Raw genomic sequence first — 21,791 nt, 5'->3', positions numbered from 1 at the left:
CAGCCTGGGTGACAAACCAAGACCTCATCTCCAAAAAAATACAATTTCTGGTCAGGCAGGGTGGCTCACGCCTATAGACTCAGCACTTTGGCAGGTGGGCAAACACCTGAGCTCAGGAGTTCAAGACCAGCCTGGCCGACATGGTAAAACCACATCTCTACTAAAAATACAAAAATTACCCAGGCGTGGTGGTGTGCACCTGTAGTCCCAGCTACTTGGGAGGCTGAGGCAGCAGAATCACATGAACCCGGGAGATGGAGGTTGCAGGGAGCTGAGATTGTGCCATTCTACTCCAGCCTGGGCAACAGAGTGAGACTCTGTCTCCAAAAAAAACAAAAAAAAACAAAAAAACCTTTTTTTTTCTTTTTTTTTTTTTTTAAATTTTAGAAAAAGAAACAAACAAGCCTCAGCCAAGTGCCATGGCTCATGCCTGTAATCCCAGCACTTTGGGAGGCTGAGATGGGAGCATGGCTTGATGCCAGGAGTTGAGACCAGCCAAGACAACATGGCAAAACTCCATCCCTACCAAAAAACAAACAAAAAACCCTAACAAACCTCAAAGGGAGAACAAATTTTTTTGTTATTTTTTTTGTTTTGAGATGGAGTCTCGCTCTGTCACCCAGACTGGAGTGCAGTGGCACAAGCTCAGCTCACTGCAACCTCCGCCTCCCAGGTTCAAGCGATTCTCTTGCCTCAGCCTCCTAAGTAGCTGGGATTATAGGCACGTGCCACCATGGCCCAGCTAATTTTTGTATTTTTAGTAGAGACGGGGTTTCGCCATGTTAGTCAGGCTGGTCTTGAACTCCTGACCTTGTGATCCGTCCGCCTTGGCTTCCCAAAGTGCTGGGATTACAGGCGTGTGCCACCGTGCCTTCTGAGACGGAGTCTTGCTCTGTTGCCCAGGCTGGAGTGCAGTGGTGCAATCTCGGCTCAATGCAAGCTCCGCCTCCTGGGTTCACGCCATTCTCCAGCCTCCGCCTCCGGAGTAGCTGGGACTACAGGCACCCGTCACTACGCCCAGCTAATTTTTTGTATTTTTAGTAGAGATGGGATTTCACTGTGTTAGCCAGGATGGTCTCGATCTCCTGACCTCATGATCCGCCCGCCTCGGCCTCCCAAAGTGCTGGGATTACAGGCGTGAGCCACCGCACCAGGCCTAATAATGTATTTTTAAAAAAGACTTAGAACCATCTTTTTATTTTCTGGTTATACTAATATTTAGATAGTACAACTAAGTTCTAGAATTCACAACTTATAAGGAATTTTTTTTCCTATTGATGATAGAACAGGAAAGCCAAGTAAAAGGTTTCATCCTAAAACTAACTTTTCAATGAACAATGCTTACCTATTACACAAATAGTATTTTCTGAATAATAAATTTGAAAATAAAACTTAACTCATAGTACTTCCCCCTTCTTCCTTTCCTGCTCCAAACCTTTTCTCCAGTCATTTCCAGACTCTCTGATCCTCTTCAATTTCTGCTTATCATCTGCTTTTTCCTTCCAATTTCTTAAAAGAGTTTTCTCATTTAAAAAAAAAATTTTCTTTTGAGACAGAGTTTCACTCTTGTCCAGGCTGGAGTGCAATGGCGAGGTCTCGGCTCACTGCAACCTCCGCCTCCTGGGTTCAAGCGACTTCTCCTGCCTCAGTCTCCCGTGTAGCTGGGATTACAGGCGTCTGCCACCACACTCAGCTAATTTTTCTGTATTTTTAGTAGAGATGGGGTTTCACCATGCTAGCCAGGCTGGTATCAAACACCTGACCTCAGGTGATCCGCCCACCTCGGCCTCCCAAAGTGCTGGGATTACAGGCTTGAGCCACCGCGCCTGGCCACGGTTTTCTTCTTTTAAATGTCAACAAAGCTGTCCCTGTTCCACACCTTCCTTTTTAATTTCCAATTGTCCTATGCTTGTTTTCATCTATCTTTTATTTAAAAAGAGAATCAGCAAGTAAGACTGAATTTTTACACTCCGATTTTCTATAGGTTCCTGTTTGTCTAATACACTCCCCAAGATCCTATCTTTCCTGGGACACTAATATAATCAACACCTAGATTACAGGCACTCTTCAGGAATCTGTGAATCTGGAGTGAATGCAAGTCAAAGGCAGAAAATAAGAGCACTCTACATCTACACATAAAAGGCAGAAAACTTCAGGGAAGAAAAACACCTTGCGTGATTTCTAAAGAACTGAACATGCATTAATTACAGTCTTCCAAGTCCATGGGGTTGGGGAGGAAGAGTTGGCAAAAAGGAGTCTGATGCAGAAAAAGACATTAAGTTAACTGAGAAAGTACACTTAACCCACTGACCTAGTTTCTAACAGAAAACCTGCTCATCTCTATGCTTTCACTCCAAGAGGTGAGTTGTTAATTTAAGCAATTTCAAGTTCTAGCTGTGTATTATCTGATATCTGAAGGAGATTTGAAACGTTTTCAAAACAACTCAAGCTTATTAGAAATTCGAATCAAATTTCACATTTGAAATACAGGTTACTATCTTTAAAAAAGTTGGCCCAGCTGGGTGCGGTGGCTCACACCTGTAATCCCAGCACTTTGGGAGGCTGAGGAGGGCAGATCACGAGGTCAGGAGATCGAGACCAGCCTGGCCAACATGGTGAAACCCTGTCTCCACTAAAAATACAAAAATTAGCAGAGCATGGTGGTGCCCGCCTGTAACCCCAGCTACTACTCAGGAGGCTGAGGCAGGAGAATCGCTTGAACCAGAGTTGGAGGTTGCGGTGAGCCGAGATTGCACCACTGCACTGCAGCCTGTGAGACTCCATCTCAAAATAAATAAATAATAAAAAAAAGTTTGTTACTGTCAAACACAGCACTGCTTATATTTCTCACGTACTTCTAAAACTGAGAGCTTATATTTCTCATGTACTTCTTAAAAACTGAGGGTTAGAGGGAAATTTCTACTTCTCTAGATTTATCTGGCTCTAGCTGAAGTCATTAGATATAAATGAACTGTTTTTCTCCAAAGAGTTTTTGGCTAAATTATGGTAACACTGCAGGTGACAGTTTGGTTCCTGGACAGAAATTTTGCATTGGTCAAGTGCTGGATTAGTCAAAACATGTTCCAATGCCTAAGTGAAGGAATTCTGGAGGGGCATACAGCACCTACACTTTACATAGATGTGGCTTTGCCCAGGCAGTTTCATTTACCAAATGGGTTGTGCCTCAATTAACCAGAACAGCATACCACCTAAGCATGAGATTATATTAAGAACAATATATGTCCTTACGTGTCATAGGCTATTGTTAATACTATATAGATCAACTATGCTCACAGAGAAAATATGTGGAAGATTATTAGTGTTTTGTGAAGACCAGTTGTGAGAGCTACTGCATTCTAAGTAATGTGTACTTTGGATGCCTAATTTGTCATTTTTTAATTCTGTCAGTTTCAAGGTGAGTCCAAGACACCTAATCCTCATTTTAAAATGTAGCATTTAAAGCCACAGATTCAGCTTGGGCAACATGGCAAAACTCCATGTCTACAAAAAATTAGCCAGGCATGGTCGTGTGCACCTGTAGTCCAAGCTACTTGGGAGGCTGAGGTGGGAGGATCGCTTGAGCCCAGGTGACAGAGTGAGAACCTGTCTCAAAACAACAACAACAACAAAAAACTAATTCTGCTCCCTAAATTAGATATATATATTTTTTAATGTTAAAAAGCTTTTCCGGCCAGGCACGGTGGGTCACACCTGTTAATCCCAGCACTTTGGGAGGCCGAGGTGGATGGATCATCCGAGGTCAGGAGTTCGAGACCAGCCTGGCCAACATGGGTAAAACCTCGTCTCTACTAAAAATACAAAAATTAGTTGGGTGTGGTGGTGCACACCTGTAATCCCAGCTACCAGGGATGTTTAGGCAAGAGACTTGCTTGAACCTGAGAGGCGGAGGTTGCAGTGAGCTGAGATCACACCACTGCACTCCAGCCTGGGCAACAGAGTAAGACTCCATCTCAAAAAATATATATAAATAAATAAATAAATAAAAAGCTTTCCTGAGGCATTAATTTTTACAGATGCTTAGGTTTTCCGAAATAGTGAAGTCATCTTTATCACTTATCAAAATTATCTCAAAGTTGTGAATATTCTCATAACAAATTCTCTGTAAGTTACGGAAATCCAATTTTGGGGGGATATACTGAATTACATTTAACAGACAGGGGAAAAAAGTACATTCGGGGGTCTATCATGAGCCAGTTTATAAGATAAAATATTTTGAATAAGCATGATGGCTTTATTTAAAGCAGAATACTTCTATATAATCTACTTCCTTAATAGCCAATGAAAAATGAACTATAAAATCCTAAATACAAAGCTGAACTAATGTGTTTTTTCTCTTTATAGGATTTAAAATAGATTTCTTTCCCTTTGAGAGATTGAAAGATTTTATGATTATGAAGACACTGTATTTTACATATTAATACAATGTCTAAGGGGATCATTGGGATGCTGAATCTTACCTTATGCATATTTATGATACTGAAGATACCCTGGGTTCAAAAATATTAAAATGTCACTGTACTAGAGAATCAACATATGGGTATTTTAATGAATAATTTAACAATTTTCTTTAAAAAATACTTTATGCACAAAAAGTCGTATAGGCTGGGAGTGGTGGCTCACGCCTGTAATCCCAGCACTTTGGGGGGCCAAGGTGGGCAGATCACTTGAGGTCAGGAGTTTGAGACCAGCCTGGCCAACATGGCAAAACCCCGTCTCTACTAACAACACAAAAATTAGCAGGATGTGATGGCACATGCCTGCAATTCCAGCTACTCGGGAGGCTGAGGCAGGAGAATCGCTTGAACCTGGGAGGCGAAGGTTGCAGTGAGCCAAGATCACCCCACTGCACTCCAGCCTGGGAGACAGAGTGAGACTCCGTTTCAAAAAAAAAAAAAAAAAAAACAAAAGGAAAAAATATATATCTCCAAAAAAATTAGCAGGGCGTGGTGGTGGGCACCTGTAGTCCCAGTAACTCGGGAGGCTGAGGCAGGAGAATGGCGTGAACCCGAGAGGCGGAGCTTGCAGTGAACTGAGATCGCGCTACTGCACTCCAGTCTGGGTGACAGAGCTAGACTTGGTCTCAAAAGAAAAAATAAATAAAAACAAAAATAAATAAATAAAAGTCAGGTATAATATGCATTTTGCCAAATATACATTTACTTCATACAATGTTTTCAATAAAACAATAATTGTTTTTTAAAAACCAAAGACCAAAGAAAGCACTTTCAACTATTTAAATCTTCGTATCACTGAAATTCAGAATGACAAATGTCAGGCCTTATCTGTTAACATGTGCAAAGACCATCAGAGCTAGTAAAAAATACATGCCATAGACATTTCCGTAAGTAAAAACTGAAACTGTAGTCTAGTTTTAAAACTAGGAATCCACTATAGATCAAATGAGTCATAAAAACCCTTAAATAACTATGTCAAAAGGACAAGATCCTTAAAATTTCAATTTGATTATTTCAGTGAAAACCCAAGATTTGTGCTTTCATATCGAAGTTTTCCCACACTTTATATATATTTTTTCAGTGCCATTAAATTTCCTAGGCTATGTTTTCTTTTTTTTTTGGGGGGGGGGGTAGGGAGGAACAGGTTCTCACTTTATCACCCAGGCTGGAATGCAGTGGCACAACCATGGCTCACTGCAACCTCGACCTCTCCGGCTCAAGCAATCCTCCCACCTCAAACTCCCCAGTAGCTGGGACTCCAGGCATGCACCACCACAACCAACTAATTTTTAAATTTCTTGTAGAGACAGGTTTGCCTATGTTGCCTAGGCTGGTCCCCAACTCCTGGGCTCAAATGATCCTCCTGCCTAGGATTCCCAAAGTGCTGGGATTATAGGCATAAGCCACCCTTCCTGGCCCTTCAGCTATGTTTTGCTCATGTAAACACTTAGAATTTTTACAACTCTGTAACATACGCCTGCCCCTTAGGCTATGTTTTGTTAATGTAAACAGCTTAGAATTTTCATAGCTTTGTAACAACTTCTGAATGACCCAGGCTGGGCCACAGGTTAACAGCATGCTTCTGGCACTTTAGGGTCTTCTCCCTATTCTATTAGCTGTAACAGGAAGTCCCAGATTGGGAAGCAAGCTGCCCTGGCTTTCAGCCTAGACAGTGCCACTTGGTCTGGAATAAGATCCTTAACCTTTCTGTGCCTGTTTCCTTATCTACAAAATGGGGATAACATGTAGATGCTACCTGTATGTACAGTAGAGCACTCAGTGCATGATGTAGCATAAATGTATGTGTGTGTGCGTGCGCGCACATAGTGTTCAGATAAAGAGTACTGCTGCCTCTAAGGAACTCAGGAAATTTGGAAGCCTTGGCCTCTTCAGGGATGGTTCCACAGAATACTTAGTACAAAAATTAAGACAATCTGGCCAGGCACGGTGGCTCACGTCTATAATTCCAGCACTTTGGGAGGCCGAGGCAGCAGGATCACTTGAGGCCAGCTCAAGATCAGCCTGAACAACATAGGTGAGACCCTATCTCTACAAAAAAATGTTAAATATTTAAAAAGAAAAAAAGTATACTAAAAAAAAGAAAAAAAAAGTTAAGACAATCTTATCTTACCTAAGGAGAAAATCCAGTAGAGGACTACATAGATACCGCAGAAGGATAAACCCAAAGATTTCAGCATAGCTAGAGCACATAACTTCAGTCCCTAGAACGAATGGGGGCTTTTCTTTGGGTAAAGGCAGAATGCCCCCTTCCCTACACTATTAAGTCACTGCTCAAATCTGTTACTACCAAAGGAAGAATTAAGAATCTCCAGCCAGATACGGTGGCTCATGCCTGTAATCCCAGCACTTTCCGAGGCTGAGGTAGGCGGATCACCTGAGGTCAGGAGTTTGAGACTAGCCTGACCAACGTGGAGAAACCCCATCTCTACAAAAATACAAAATTAGCCGTGCGTGGTGGATCCTGACAAAAAGATGCTATACTCAATAACAGTTATCTTCACCAGCCAATCCACAGAATCATCAGGTAGGTTAAAGTTCATTTAACACTAACTGTACATAACGTTTCTAAAGGCTAGAAATCTGGGAGAAGGGTTAAGTATGTGAGAAAGGCTATTTACCGTATGCACATTCAGACAGTTTCTATTGAACAACACATCTTAACTTCTAGAGCAGGGCTGTGAGATAAAAATAGAATCTGAGCCACAAATGTGAGTCAAAGATGCAATTTTTACATTTTCTAGTAGCCACATTTTAAAGGTGAAGTTGATTTTAATAATATAGTTGTTGAACTCAATATATCCAAAATATAATCTCAACATGTAATCAATGTAAAAATTATTGAGGTAATTTATATTCATTTTATCATCTTAGTCTTTGAAATCTCAATTCAGAGTAGCCACATTTCAAGTGTTCAAGAGCCACAAGTGACAACTATATTGAACAATGCAGTTCAAGAGTCACTGACACTTTAGCTAGTTTTAATCCCAATACATTAAATGGAAGTGTTCTAAATCAAAAAGAGGGAGGAGATTTTAGGAATCGAAAAGAAACCTAATACCGAATAGTATGAACAAAATTCTTGATTTTAGTCCTAGAATTGGGCTACTTCGCTTCAGAATACAAAGTTCATAGAAACTACTTAGCTACTTTGATTAGAGTAGTTTTCCAAGTTTTTCTCTGGCAGTCAACATTTTCCTGTAACTGTTCCTGAAAAACATGGTGCTAAAAAGATGTGTTAGTAGGAAATAAAGGGAATAGAAGAACTAAGTTAACACCAACACAAGGAAGTTATCAGAGACATCCAGAATGTAGGACACACTGAGGCAACTGGTGGTCTGGTCTCAAAAAAAAAAAGAGCGAAGAACTGTTCTAGATGAAGAAAGATTAGATAACCATATTAGGGTCTTGCTAATTTTCCTAGGTAGAATAGTATTTTAGTATTGTACTAAGTAGGAAAAAGTTCTAAACGCTTAGGAGAAGCATGTTAAGTATATAGGAGGAGGTGTCATGATATTTATAACTTATTTTCAAATGTTCGACCCAGAAAAAAATCGATATGAAGCAAATACAGCAAATGTTAACAGTTCTTGAATCTAAGTGATAGCTGTACAAGTGGTCATTATATTATTTACTCGACTTTTTGTATGTTTGAACATCCTCATAGATTAAAAGAGACATAGGCCAGGCATGGTGGCTCATATCTCCCAACACTTTGGGAGGCCAGGTTGGGAGAATCACTTCAGGCCAGGAGTTTGAGAACAGCCTGGGCAACATAGTGAGACCCTATTTCTTTAAAAAAAAAAAAAAATTTTGTTTTAATTAGCCAGGCATGGTTATGCATACCTGCAGTCCCACCTACTCAGAGACTGACGTGGGGGGATCACCTGAACCCAGGAGAGGGAGGCTGTAGTGAGCCATGATCGTGCCACTGCACTCCAGCCTGGGTGACAGAGCGAGACCGTGTCTCCAAAAATAAAAACAAAAACAAAAAACAATTATCTCTCTGTGGCTAGGTCCTTACTAAATTTTCCTAAGAAAATAATTCCAGAAGGAAGCCTTAACAACATGTTTATTCTGATAACTCCCAATGTCTGGCCAATGGGTAATAACCACCTCCTATGCTGCACATGCCAAAGGAATCCACCAGTAGATATAACTGATGTTTTTTACAATTTGCAAAATTACCTGATAGTCTAGTGTTAATTTTCAGCTACTGTCACTTTTGTTTGCCTTGAACTGATCACTGGACTATAAGAAGGCTTTGAAGCTCAGCACTTAAAATAATTTACTATGGCCGGGCACGGTAACTCACGCCTGTAATCCCAGCTACTCAGGAGGCTGAGGCATGAGATTCGATTGAGCCTGGGAGACAGAGGTTGCGGTGAGCCGAGATAGCGCCACTGCACTCCAGCCTGGGTGACAGAGCTAGATTCCGTCTCAAAAAAAGAAAATCTACTGCTATCAATTATCTATCATATTGTCTGACAAGAGGGAAAATCTCACCTTTTATTTCATAGTACCTTCCATCTAGACTGAGGTTGGAGGGGTTTTGTTCTAGTAGTGGGAAAGAATTTGCATTTAATGTATAAAGACAAAACAGGGGCCAGGTACAGTGTCTCATGCCTGTAATCCCAGCAATTTGGGAGGCCGAGGCGGGTGGATGACTTGAGGCCAGGAGTTTGAGACAAGCCTGGCCAAGATGGTGAAACCCCGTCTCTACTAAAAACACACAAAAATTAGCCAGGCCCACCGTGGTGGTGGGTACCTGTAATCCCAGTTACTCGGGAGGCTGAGGCAGAAGAATCGCTGGAACCCAGGAGGTAGAGGCTGCAGTGAGCCGAGATTACACCACTGCACTCCAGCCTGGGCGAGAGTGAGATTCCATCTCAAAACCAAAAACCAAAAACCAAAAAAAACCCAAAACAAAACAGGATTCCCCAGGGAAAGAAAGCAATAAAAACAAAAGGAAAAAAAAAAATCAAAACATCAGAGACAAATGATTTACATAATTGATGTGGGGCTGATTATCACTAAACCAAAAATAATTAAGAAATATATTCTTGGCCGGGTGCGGTGGCTCACGCCTGTAATCCCAGCACTTTGGGAGGCCGAGGCGGACGGATCACAAGGTCAGGAGATCGAGACCACGGTGAAACCCCGTCTCTACTAAAAATACAAAAAAAAATTAGCCGGGCGCGGTTGTGGGCGCCTGTAGTCCCAGCTACTCGGGAGGCTGAGGCAGGAGAATGGCGTGAACCCGGGAGGCAGAGCTTGCAGTGAGCCGAGATCGCGCCACTGCACTCCAGCCTGGGCGACAGAGCGAGACTCCGTCTCAAAAAAAAAAAAAAAAAAAAAAAAAAAAAGAAAAAAAGAAATATATTCTTGGCCGGGCGGGGGGTGGCTCAGGCCTGTAATCCCAGCACTTTGGGAGGCCGAGGCAGGTGGATCATGAGGTCAGGAGTTCGAGACCAGCCTGGCCAAGATGGTTAAACCCTGTCTTTACTAAAAAACACAAAAATTAGCCAGGGGCAGTGGCGGGCACCTGTGTAATCCCAGCTACTCGGGAGGCTGAGGCAAGAGAATCGCTTGAACCCGGGAGGCGGAGTTTGCAGTGAGCCGAGATCGCGCCACCGCACTCTAGCCTGGGCGACAGAGCAAGACTCCATCTCAAATTTTAAAAAACATTATATATATACACATACTTTAGTTTCAATTATTTTTGCTGTTATCAATACATTCTGAGAATAAAAGATAAAAATCCACAAAACTGAATTCTCAGTTTCACAGCATTTTGGAGGAAAAAAAATGTCAGGCTGCTGTTATTCAAAGGTGCAAATGGGTTTATTTTTCAAATGGCATAAACAACCCTCCTTTGCAGATATTTTTATAACCAGGTCTAATAACTAAAGCTGAGGAACTATTTAACATGAAAGGTGACCGACCAAGTTTTCAGTGTGCTTTCTAGAAAAAAGAGAAGATGCAAGAAGTAAACAGAGCCCCAGAGGTAACCATGTGATTAGAAACCAATTAAGTTATTAAGCAATTACTAAATCTGCTCTATGACCTTTGGGCAAGAAAGGATCACAAGTGAAACTCTATAAAAATGAACATGCTTACATGCAAAAAAAGGGCAAGGCTGTTTCAGAGAAAGACTATTTTTAAGAGATGGTAAAATGTGCCCAGGGATGGTTGATCAATGTAGACAGAGGATTTATAGTCTACTTGTTTAGAAATGCCAAAATGATGTTTTTAGACACATAACATGTTTTCATTGTCAAATTTAGTTACTATTCACAGTAGAACAGGGAAAACCAGAAAGTAAGAGTAGGGAAGAAAATCACCATTAGGGCCTATTGGTTTTCAAGAGCTATTTTGTATGTCCTTGCTATATTTTAGAAGAATAAGAAACTCTATTAATGTATACCATGCAGAACTCTTCTCAATGCCAATTTCTGCATGTATTATTTAAATTTATTTTTAAAAAGAGATCTAGTCTGACTCGGTTCTGATTTAATTTGTGAAATGAAAAGCTACAGCAAACATGTAATATTTTGCATAAAATAATTATGCTTCAACTTTAAAAGTACTTTTAAAATAAAACTATTCTACTACCTACGTGGTTTATCTTTCACCCATAAAATGTATTTCAGAAAACCTAAATGCACAAAAAATCAGGCTTCTTACACATAAAGTACTCTTATAAGTTATTCATTCTTGGCTCCTAACTAAGTCTGTGAATCTTACCTATAAAGACATACACTGCCTTAACTAAATGATGAGTACCGTCTATTACTTTCAAACACACTAACCTTCTCAAAAACGCTGGTTGGGGTCATCAAGCAAAACCGGATATTCTGAATGATGGTATCGGTATGTCTCCAGCGTCTTCTATCATGCCGCAGCCAAGACTGCACAGCCTCATACAGCTCTATCTCTGGGAACCTGCTCAGATGATCATTATCCAAATAAGACATGAGCTTCTCAAAGCTCAGATAGGACAGAAAGTCAGGCCTAGACATGAGTGGCACAAAGTTGTCTAGCAGAAAGGCGTCCAACTTCTCCCTGACTCCCTCGATGTTTACGCCGAAATCATCTAAGAGTCTCATAATTTCTGCACAATTTTCTAGGCAGATCTTCGCTAAGAGAAAAGAGCAGCAGAACTTCACCACTTCTATAAGTTGAACATACATGGCTGCCTGAAGAATCTCATGAACGGTATTCATACTCAGCTCTATAGTACCGTAGTACATAAATTGCAGGACGTGGCTGAAACCAGTAGCTGTTAGACCTTTTAAATGAATTTTGTCCTGATCTCGTTCCCTCATGTCTGCAGTAAACATAATTCTGAAGTAGTCACTCTGGGTGGCCAAGAGTGCTTTATGGGCCTGGAACTGATGATCTTCAATAACCAGAGTGACATCAAGAAGCAATCCCTCCTCATACAGTGCTCTGAACCCAGCAGAGACACTGGTGTCATGGATGGAGGAACAGAATCCTTCCACGTCCCCTGCCATGAATCACCTGGAAAAAAAGTAATAAAAGACAACAATGTTAAACACTTCCATGCATTCAGAAGAGAATATTAACTTGGAGTTTTAACAATTTTTGCTATTATCTCAATTCCACTACCTAAGTCCAAAATGTACAAGTCCTTTGGGAGAAGACAAACTGAAGGTTTGCAGACTAATGTTTTTGGCTTTCCTACCTAAGGAAAAGAATCTATTAAAGATACATCAATAGTTCACGCCTGTAACCCCAGCACTTGGGGAGGCCAAGGCAGGAAGATCGCTTGAGCCCAGGAGTTGGAGACCAGCCTGGGCAAGATGGCAAATCTCTGTCTCTACGAAATAATAATAATAGTAATAAAAAGTAGCTGGGCATGGTGGCACACTGCCAGCAGCCCCAGCTACTTCAGAGGCTGAGGTGGGAGAATCCCTTGAGCCCACGAGTTTGAGGCTACAGTGAGCTATCATAGCACCACTGCACTCCAGCCTGGGCAACAGAGCAACACCCTATCTCTTAAAAATATGTACATATGTCGGGCAAGCACGGTGGCTCACACCTGTAATCCCAGCACTTTGGGAGGCCGAGGTGGGTGGATCACCTGAGGTCAGGAGTTCAAGACCAGCCTGACCAATATGGTGAAACCCCGACTCTACTAAAAATACAAAAAGCAGCCAGGTGTGGTGGCATGCACCTGTAGTCCCAGCTACTCAGGAGACTAAGACAGGAGAATCGCTTGAGCTCGGGAGGTGGAGGTTGCAGTGAGCCGAGATCACGCCACTGCACTCCAGCCTGGGAGACAGAGCGAGACTCCATCTCCAAAAAAAAAAAAAAATAATAATAATAATAATAAATAAATAAATATATATACATAAAAATATATATGCGCACACACACATATATATGTCAAACAATGGTAAATTGTTATCTTACAAATAATGTATGCCTATTCCATTGATTTCATACTGTTAATCAAATATACTTTAAATATGTTCCAAAATTAGCAACATAAAAAGGATTTCACAGCCAAACACTAAATTATGAGAAAAGGGACAAAAATGAAACTAAAAAGTATACCTGAAAACTCCTAGAAATTTACCTAAAGGAAATATTCAAATAAATAGCCAAGTTGTACATATAAGGTTTTTCTATCTAGGCTTATTATTAAAAAATTAGAAACTATTCAAAAGTCCAATAACAAATTATTAAAACATAATACGGTCCTACAATAAATTACTTTAACAATTTAAAATGATGCCAACAGTTTAACTATTTTTACAAAGAATATTTACCAGATGTTGTATGGAAAAAAAAAGCAAGTGACCGCAGTATACTGAGTACATCTTCAAAAACTAAACACACATATTATTTGTTAGCTGAGAAAAAGTCTGGAGAAATATGTACCAAAATAATGTCCCTGGGTAGTGGGTTTTCAGGAGAGGCTTTCTTTTCATTTACCTCATTACCCTTACTTTGATAAACAATAATGATGTGATGCATATATATTTAAAAATACAAATATATAATTTTAAAGGAAATTAAACCAAATCTTTCCGTATCAGAGAAATGAAGGTGAAACAGCAGAGAACTATAATTAGATCTCTTAAATGCAGCAGAATAAACTAATTCAGTCTACTTTTTTGTTTTTTTGGGGACAGACTCTAGCTCTGTCGTCCAGGCTGGAGTGCAGTGACATAATCTCGGCTCACCACAACCTCTGCTTCCTGGGTTCAAGTGATTCTCATGCCTCAGCCTCCCAAGTAGCTGGGTCTACAGGCACCTGCCACACACCCAGCTAATTTTTCTATTTTTAGTGAAGACGGGTTTCGCCATGTTGGCTAGGCTCGTCTGAAACTCCTGGCCTCAGGTGATCCATCTGGCTCGGCCTCCCAAAGTGGTGGGGTTACAGGCATGAGCCACTGCGCCCAGTCACTAATTCAGTCTACTGGGCTATTTATGAAGCAAATTAATTTTCTCCTTTTTACATACCCCCTCCCAGGCCATCTATCTTCTTAATTCTCATCCTTACACAGCTCCCAACTTCTTCCCCAATGACCCATCCTCCATCCCTGAATTCCCTCCCAAACCTTTCCACTGTGCCCCGTGGAACCTTACTTCAATGTAAACAAACTCCCCTACATGCTCAGGTTGGTCACAGAAAGTTCCCTCCTCAACTTTATTTAAATGAGACACAGTTTTCCTAAAAGTCACAGCTTAGCCGGGCACGGTGGCTCACGCCTGTAATCCCAGCACTTTGGGAGGCCGAGGCGGGCGGATCACAAGGTCAGGAGATCGAGACCACGGTGAAACCCCGTCTCTACTAAAAATACAAAAAATTAGCCGGGCGCGGTTGTGGGCGCCTGTAGTCCCAGCTACTCGGGAGGCTGAGGCAGGAGAATGGCGTGAACCCGGGAGGCGGAGCTTGCAGTGAGCCGAGATCGCGCCACTGCACTCCAGCCTGGGCGACAGAGCGAGACTCCGTCTCAAAAAAAAAAAAAAAGTCACAGCTTCCAGGCCTCCTGCCTCCAACCTCTATCCCTACTCCCATGCATGTTAGAAAAAAAAAAAAAAAAAAAAAAAGCTGTTAGAGCTTACAGACCTACTTTCCAAGCTTTCTTTTTTTTTTTTTTTTGAGACGGAGTCTCGCGCTGTTGCCCAGGCTGGAGTGCAGTGGCCGGATCTCAGCTCACTGCAAGCTCCGCCTCCCGGGTTTACGCCATTCTCCTGCCTCAGCCTCCCGAGTAACTGGGATTACAGGCGCCCGCCAACTCACCCGGCTAGTTTTTTGTATTTTTTTAGTAGAGACGGGGTTTCACCGTGTTCGCCAGATGGTCTCGATCTCCTGACCTCGTTATCCACCCGCCTCGGCCTCCCAAAGTGCTGGGATTACAGGCTTGAGCCACCGCACCCGGCCTCCGAGCTTTCTCTCTCTTAGCTTTCTATTGTTCTTTTTCTAAAATCTGGCCTTTTGTTCAGATGAAAATTCATCTTCTGTCACCCCTTATCACTTCCATACACATCTTCTGATCAATCACTCTCAAACATTGATGAAGACTTCAACACCTAAGCCAGGCATGGTGGCTCACATCTGTAATCCCAGCACTTTGGGAGGCTGAGGCAGGAGGATCACTTGAGGTCAAGAGTTCAAGACCAGCCTGGGCAACATGGTAAAACCTTGTCTCTACTAAAAATACAAAAATTAAAGGCCAGGCATGGTGGCTCATGCCTGTAATCCCAACACTTTCGGAGGCCGAGGTGGGTGGATCACCTGAGGTCAGGAGTTTGAGACCAGCCTGGCCAACATGGTGAAACCCTATCTCTACTAAAAATATAAAAATTAACCAGGCGTGGTGACGGGCCCCTGTAATCCCAGCTACTCAGGAGACTAAGGCAGGAGAATCGCTTGAACCCAGGAGGCAGAGGTTGCAGTGAGCCGAGATTGCGCCACTGCACTCCAACCTGGGCGACAAGAGTGAAACTCCGTCTCAAAATAAATAAAATAAAAAACAAATACAAAAATTAGCTGCACATGGTAGTGGGTGCTTGTAGTCCTAGCTACTCTGGAGGCTGAGACAGGAGAAATCTCCTGAACTCAGGAGGTGGAGGTCACAGTGAGCCAAGACTGCACCACTGCACTCCAGCCTGGGCAACAGAGCTAGACTCCATTTCAAAAAAAAAAAAAAAGGGGAGGGGGGGAGGCGCAGTGGCTCACGCCCGTAACCCCAGCACTTTGGGAGGCCTAGGAGGGCGGATCGCCTGAGGTCAGGAGTTCAAGACCAGCCTGGTCAACATGGCAAAACCTCGTCTCCACTAAAAATACAAAAATTAGCCACGCGTGGTGGCTGGCACCTGTAATCCCAGCTACTTCGGAAGCTGAGGCAGGAGAATCGCTAGAACCCGGGAGGCGGAGGGTGCAGTGAGCCAAGATCACGCCACTGCACTCCAGCCTAGGAGACAGAGCAAGACTCCATCACAAAAAAAAAAAAAAAAAGACTTCAACACCTGGCTAAGTCATCTTTCACACCTCTTCAATGTTCACATAAGATCACCCATCCAAAAACTGTAAGTCAAAACTACCTGACTATCTCAACTGTACAACCTCCCCACTTATTCCACTGCAAACCCTACTCCCACCCCACTTGGACCTGTCCCTGATCCAGAACTGGTCTACATCTGAAATCTTAACTGTCAACTTCTCACTTAATCCTCCTACTCTCCTTTCACTTGGTCTATCATCTAACTTTACCCTCTGTCCTTCTCCAGTTTAGACCTTCCCATATCAGAGCAACCACTTTCTAACTAGGGCCTTCATCCCTTAACTCTCTGCCTGTCCTCCATCCCTGCCCTGCTAAACAAAAACTATGCTGACTGACCCTTTGATCTTGGGCCAATCTTCAGTGCCTCTGGGCAGTTTCATCCACCGAATAGTTGTGAGGCATTCCCTGCTGATATAACACTGATGCACTATGAAAGATGTTCCCAAACTAAGAACAACAGATATGGACAAATCTCTGGGATACTACAGCCATTTTTTAAGCACCTTCTAGAATACCTCATGACTTGGGATCATATGTTGGAGGTATTTGCTAGAACACGATCTATAAATCACACCAGCCTAAAAGAGCACTAAGGATGTGGCAGCCAACATCTACGGCTCTGAATTTCCACCAGTGACACTGCGGGACCTAATCTCCCAAGTTCTGTCCTTCCCCTGGTTAGGTGTTTGGATGGACCCCGAGCCATCCAGAGAAGCAGCTGGCACTGCAGTCAACTGCTGTCACTTGTTCTACCCCCTTTTTCAGGGAGGCTGTCACTGCCAGTGTTACCACTCTGTCAGTGCCCTCCCATTTCATTTACTAAAAGGAAGAGCCCTTCTGTGTGCCAGGTACTGTGTTAGGTATGGAGGTAAGTGCCATTTGGGAATCCCTCTGTACTCTGGGTTTGGCTGAGCCCTCAGTTGCCGAGAAGGAAAAGGTGGCATCTATGCACGCACTAAAAAGATGCCACTTCTCCACTCTCATGAATAAACTATCACTAGATTTACTACTTTGTTTTATCAATATGTTGTCCATGATACCCTTTATTCAACTTCCTGACAGATTAACCCATTTATTCAATAGTTATCCCAGCCCAAAGTCATCTCAAAACAAAACAAAACAAAAAACCCTTTCTAATAAATAAGAAAAGGCAGGCATGGTGGCTCATGCCTATAATCTCAGCACTTTGGGAGGCTGAGGTAGGAGGATTGCTTGAGGCCAGAAGTTCGGGACCAGCCTCGGCAACATAGTGAGACAGTCTCTTTAAAAAAAAAAAAAAAAAAGGGGGGGGGGGGGGCGGGGGACCAGGCACTGTGGCTCATGCCTGTAATCCCAGCACTTTGGGAGATCGAGGCAGGCAGATCACAAGGTCAGGAGTTCCTGGCCAACATGGTGAAACCCCATCTCTACTAAAAATACAAAAATTAGCCAGGCGTGGTGGCACATGCCTGTAACCACAACTACTTGGGAGGCTGAGGCACGAGAACTGTTTGAACCTGGGAGGTGGAGGCTGCAGTGAGCCAAGATTGTGCTACTGCACTCCAGCATGGGCAACAGAGCAAGACTTCGTCTCAAAAAAAAAAGAGGCTGGGCGCGGTGGCTCAAGCCTGTAATCCCAGCACTTTGGGAGGCCGAGACGGGCGGATCACGAGGTCAGGAGATCGAGACCATCCTGGCTAACACGGTGAAACACCGTCTCTACTAAAAAAATACAAAAAGCTAGCCGGGCGAGGTGGCGGGCGCCTGAAGTCCCAGCTGCTCAGGAGGCTGAGGCAGGAGAATGGCGGGAACCCGGGAGGCGGAGCTTGCAGTGAGCTGAGATCCGGCCACTGCACTCCAGCCTGGGCGACAGAGTGAGACTCCGTCTCAAAAAAAAAAAAAAAAAGAAAAAAAAGAAAAAAATCTGGGCACGGTGGCTCACATCTGTAGTCCCGGCTACTCGGGAGGCTGAGGTGAGAGAATCACCTGAGTCCAGGAAGTTGAGGCTGCAGTGAGCCATGATTATGCCACTGCATTTCAGCCTGGATGACACAGTGAGACCCTGTCTCAAAAAAAAGAAAAAAGAAAAAGAGTATAAAAGGATAGAATGCCAAAAACATTAAAACGGTAGAGTAGGCCAAGTGCAGTGGCTCACGCCTGTAATTCCAGCATTTTGGGAGACCAAGGTGGGCGGATTGCTTGAGGTCAGGAGTTCGAGACCAGCCTGGCCAACATGGCGAAACCCTGTCTCTACTAAAAATACAAAAATTACCTGGGTGTGGTGGCAGGTGCCTGCAATCCCAGTTACTTGGGTAGGGGGAGGCTGAGGCAGGGGAATCGCTTGAACCTGGGAGGTGGAGCTTGCAGTGAGCTAAGATTGTGTCACTGCACTCCAGCCTGGATGACAGAGCAAGACCCTGTCTCAAAAAAATAAAAAATAAAAAATGGCAGATAAATAAAAATAGGTAAATAAAAATAGATAAATAAAACAGGTAGTTTTACTTTTATCCCTTCCTATTTGCTAATCTGTGTTTTCTAATCTATTTCCAATAAAAGTGTATTATTGCTTTTTAAAAAGTTCATAAAAATCTCTTTAAAAGGCCCTAATTGGTCCAATTCAGAGGTTACATTCTAGTCCCCATTTCCCTGGATCCTTCTGTAGCATAAATTATGCTCAGCTCATCACACTCTCAGCTCCATGATACTGTGTTCCTGATTCTCTTCCTAGTCCTGGGCTGCTCATTTCTCAATCTCCTTCATGATGAGCTCACTTTTCTTGAGCTACCCTTTAAACATTCCCCAGGATTCTGTTCTTGCCTCTTTTCTCATCTAAATACTATGTCTCCCTGGCCGGGCGTGGTGGCTCAAGCCTGTAATCCCAGCACTTTGGGAGGCCGAGACGGGTGGATCACGAGGTCAGGAGATCGAGACCAACCTGGCTAACACGGTGAAACCCTGTCTCTACTAAAAAATACAAAAAATTAGCCGGGCGTGGTGGCGGGTGCCTGTAGTCCCAGTCACTTAGGAGGCTGAGGCAGGAGAATGGCGTAAACCCGGGAGGCGGAGCTTGCAGTGAGCTGAGATCCGGCCATTGCACTCCAGCCCGAGCAACAGAGCAAGACTCCGTCTCAAATAAATAAATAAATAAATAAATAAATAAATAAATAAATAAATACTATGTCTCCTTAAATGAGCTCACCTAAATCCATGGTTTCTACTTATATGCACTTTCACCAATACCTTGATAATCTCTGTCCAGATCTCCATCCTTACTCCAGTCCATTTATATGTGGAATCAACTGCCTAGCAGACACTTCTGGGTGCTCCATTTTGGGATGATCCCATTTTGACATCTCAAAAGCAACATGTCTAAACAATCGTAATTCTATTCTGCCCCCACATCAGATTTTTCAGTATTCCCCATCTTCTCAAGAAGTATTTGAGGTTCCCTCTTTCCTCCCTTCTCTCCCCTAACCTACCTTTAAGTCCTACTGATTCTACCACATTAAAGGTTCACTTATCTAAGACTGCAAAGTATGTAAAAGATGAAATTAATAACAAATTTTTATTAGTACTCCATCAATTGAAAGCTGTATCATTTCATTTGGAAAGGTAGAACACAAGAGGGCTATCTATAATGTGGGAAAAAATAAATTCTGGAAACTGTAATCAATGCTTGGCAAAACACCTTTACTAATACATTTAAGATCAAAGTAAGCTACAAGTTTGGTCTTGTTTATCTGAACTACTGATTTAGTTTTTAGAGACAGAGTCTTGCTATGTTCCCTAGGCTGGAGTGCAGTAGCTATTCACAGGCATGATCACAGTACACAACTGCTGGGCTCAAGCGATCCTCCTACATCAGTCTCCTGAGTAGGCATGCCACTGCATCCAGCTTAGAAATTTTTTTTTTTTTTTTTTTGAGATGGAGTCTCACTCTGTTGCCCAGGCTGGAGTGCAGTGGTGCGATCTCCACTCACTGCAACCTCCAGCTTCTGGGTTCAAGCGATTCTCCTACCTCAGCCTCCCAAGTAGCTGGGGTTAGAGATACGCGCCACTAGGCTCAGCTAATTTTTTTTTTATTTATTTTGAGTAGAGACAGGGTTTCATCTCGTTGGCCAGCTGGTCTCGAACTCCTGACCTCAAGAGATCTGCCTGCCTGGGCCTCCCAAAATGCTGGGATTACAGGCATAAGCCACCACGCCCAGGCTTGAATTATTTTTAAATGTAAAATTTATGAGCTTAGAATTTTCCTACATACACAAATGCATACTGGGAACAAAAGGAATCTCATACAGTGTGGTGTTTGAATAACCAGTCTAAGAGGGCTATCAACATCACACTAATTACCAGTTTTCCAAATAATTAGAATAGGGCTGGGTGTGGGGCTCACACCTGTAATCTCACACTTTGGGAGGCCAAGGCGGGAGGATTGCTTGAGCCCAGGAGTTTGAGACAAGCCTAAGCAACATAGTGAGTTCCCATCTCTAAAAAAAAGTAGTAATAGAAAAAAAAAATAGAATTAAAAACAACAAATTAAACCGGATGAAAAATTTGACATTACATTTTTTTTTCAGGATCATTATGGTCACCAACAATCACTCTGCCTTGTCATGCTGTATTGGTCTACAGGGAGTGGTGGCTTGTGCCTGTAATCCAAGCAACTCAGGAGGCTGAGGCGGGAGGATCACTTGAAAGAACAGCCTGAGAAACAAAGATCCTATCTCTAACAAAATTAAAAAAAAAAAAAAAAAAAAATCTGCCGGGCACGGTGGCTCACACCTGTAATCCCAGCACTTTGGGAGGCCGAGGCAGGCAGATCACAAGGTCAGGAGATCGAGACCATCCTGGTTAACACGGTGAAACCCCATCTCCACTAAAAATACAAAAAATTAGCTGGGTGTGGTGGTGGGTGCCTGTAGTCCCAGCTACTCGGGAGGCTCAGGCAAGAGAATGGCGTGAACCCGGGAGGCAGAGCTTGCAGTGAGCCGAGATGGCGCCACTGCACTCCAGCCTGGGCAACAGAGCGAGACTCCATCTCTTAAAAAAATAAAAATAAAAAAAAAAATCAAATGGGCATGGTGGCATGCACCTACAGTCTCAGCTACTCGGGAGGCTGAGGCAGGAATTTCAGCCTACAGTGAGCCATGATCATGCCACTGCTTTCCAGCCTGGGCAGTAGAACAAGACTCAAATCTAAAAGAAAAAATAAAGATTTATTGGTCACATTTAATGAAGATTTAATAATAGAAGGCTGGAAATTAGTGTTCATATACTTGAGAGTAAACTACTTTGTGTTTCATTAATCTGTTATTTTGACAATGCCTAAAAATACCATACTTCATGTCAAAGTCACCCTCTCTGTTCAACAGTTAATCACTACCTGAAAAGGTCTAAAACAGTTAATATTCACATTTCTGAAAAATATTCCATCTAAATTTACAAAAGGAGAAACTATGCTTTCTCAAAAAAACAAAAAACAAAAAACCAACAATCAAGGTTCCAGATACTTACTATGGTGGAAATATCATAAGGCAGAGAAGCAGCGGGGGAAAAAAACAGGAGGAGGAAGAGGATTGGTAAACTGTGAGTCAAAAGACCCCAAAAACATACGTAAAGACAGCTCCTGCCTGAGTACACAGCACTCTCCTCTGGGCACCCAGCCTGCCGAGAGGGATTCCTAGCAGGCAGCCTCCCACTCTGTGATCCTGGCCACGGTCACTCATGGTCATACAGGAGTGGGAAATATGAATCAAGATGAACAGAAACTTAGCAA

At 42.8% G+C, this 21,791-nt stretch overlaps 1 protein-coding gene across 2 annotated transcripts in view; it reads right to left on the bottom strand.

The window, feature by feature from the left end:
- LOC105478235 (kelch like family member 15) overlaps positions 1 to 21,791 on the bottom strand; it is a 50,160-nt gene that overhangs the window by 15,751 nt on the left and 12,618 nt on the right. For both annotated transcript variants that reach the window (XM_011735362.2, XM_071089093.1), the window contains one exon: positions 11,306 to 12,017. In XM_011735362.2, the coding sequence (XP_011733664.1) occupies positions 11,306 to 12,010 (705 nt within the window). In that variant the 5' untranslated portion in view covers positions 12,011 to 12,017. The remainder of the gene's footprint in view (positions 1 to 11,305; positions 12,018 to 21,791) is intronic.

The sequence above is a fragment of the Macaca nemestrina genome, chromosome X (assembly GCF_043159975.1).
Source record: "Macaca nemestrina isolate mMacNem1 chromosome X, mMacNem.hap1, whole genome shotgun sequence".
Taxonomy (NCBI): Eukaryota; Metazoa; Chordata; class Mammalia; order Primates; family Cercopithecidae; genus Macaca; species Macaca nemestrina.
This window is presented reverse-complemented; position numbering and strand designations above follow the sequence as displayed.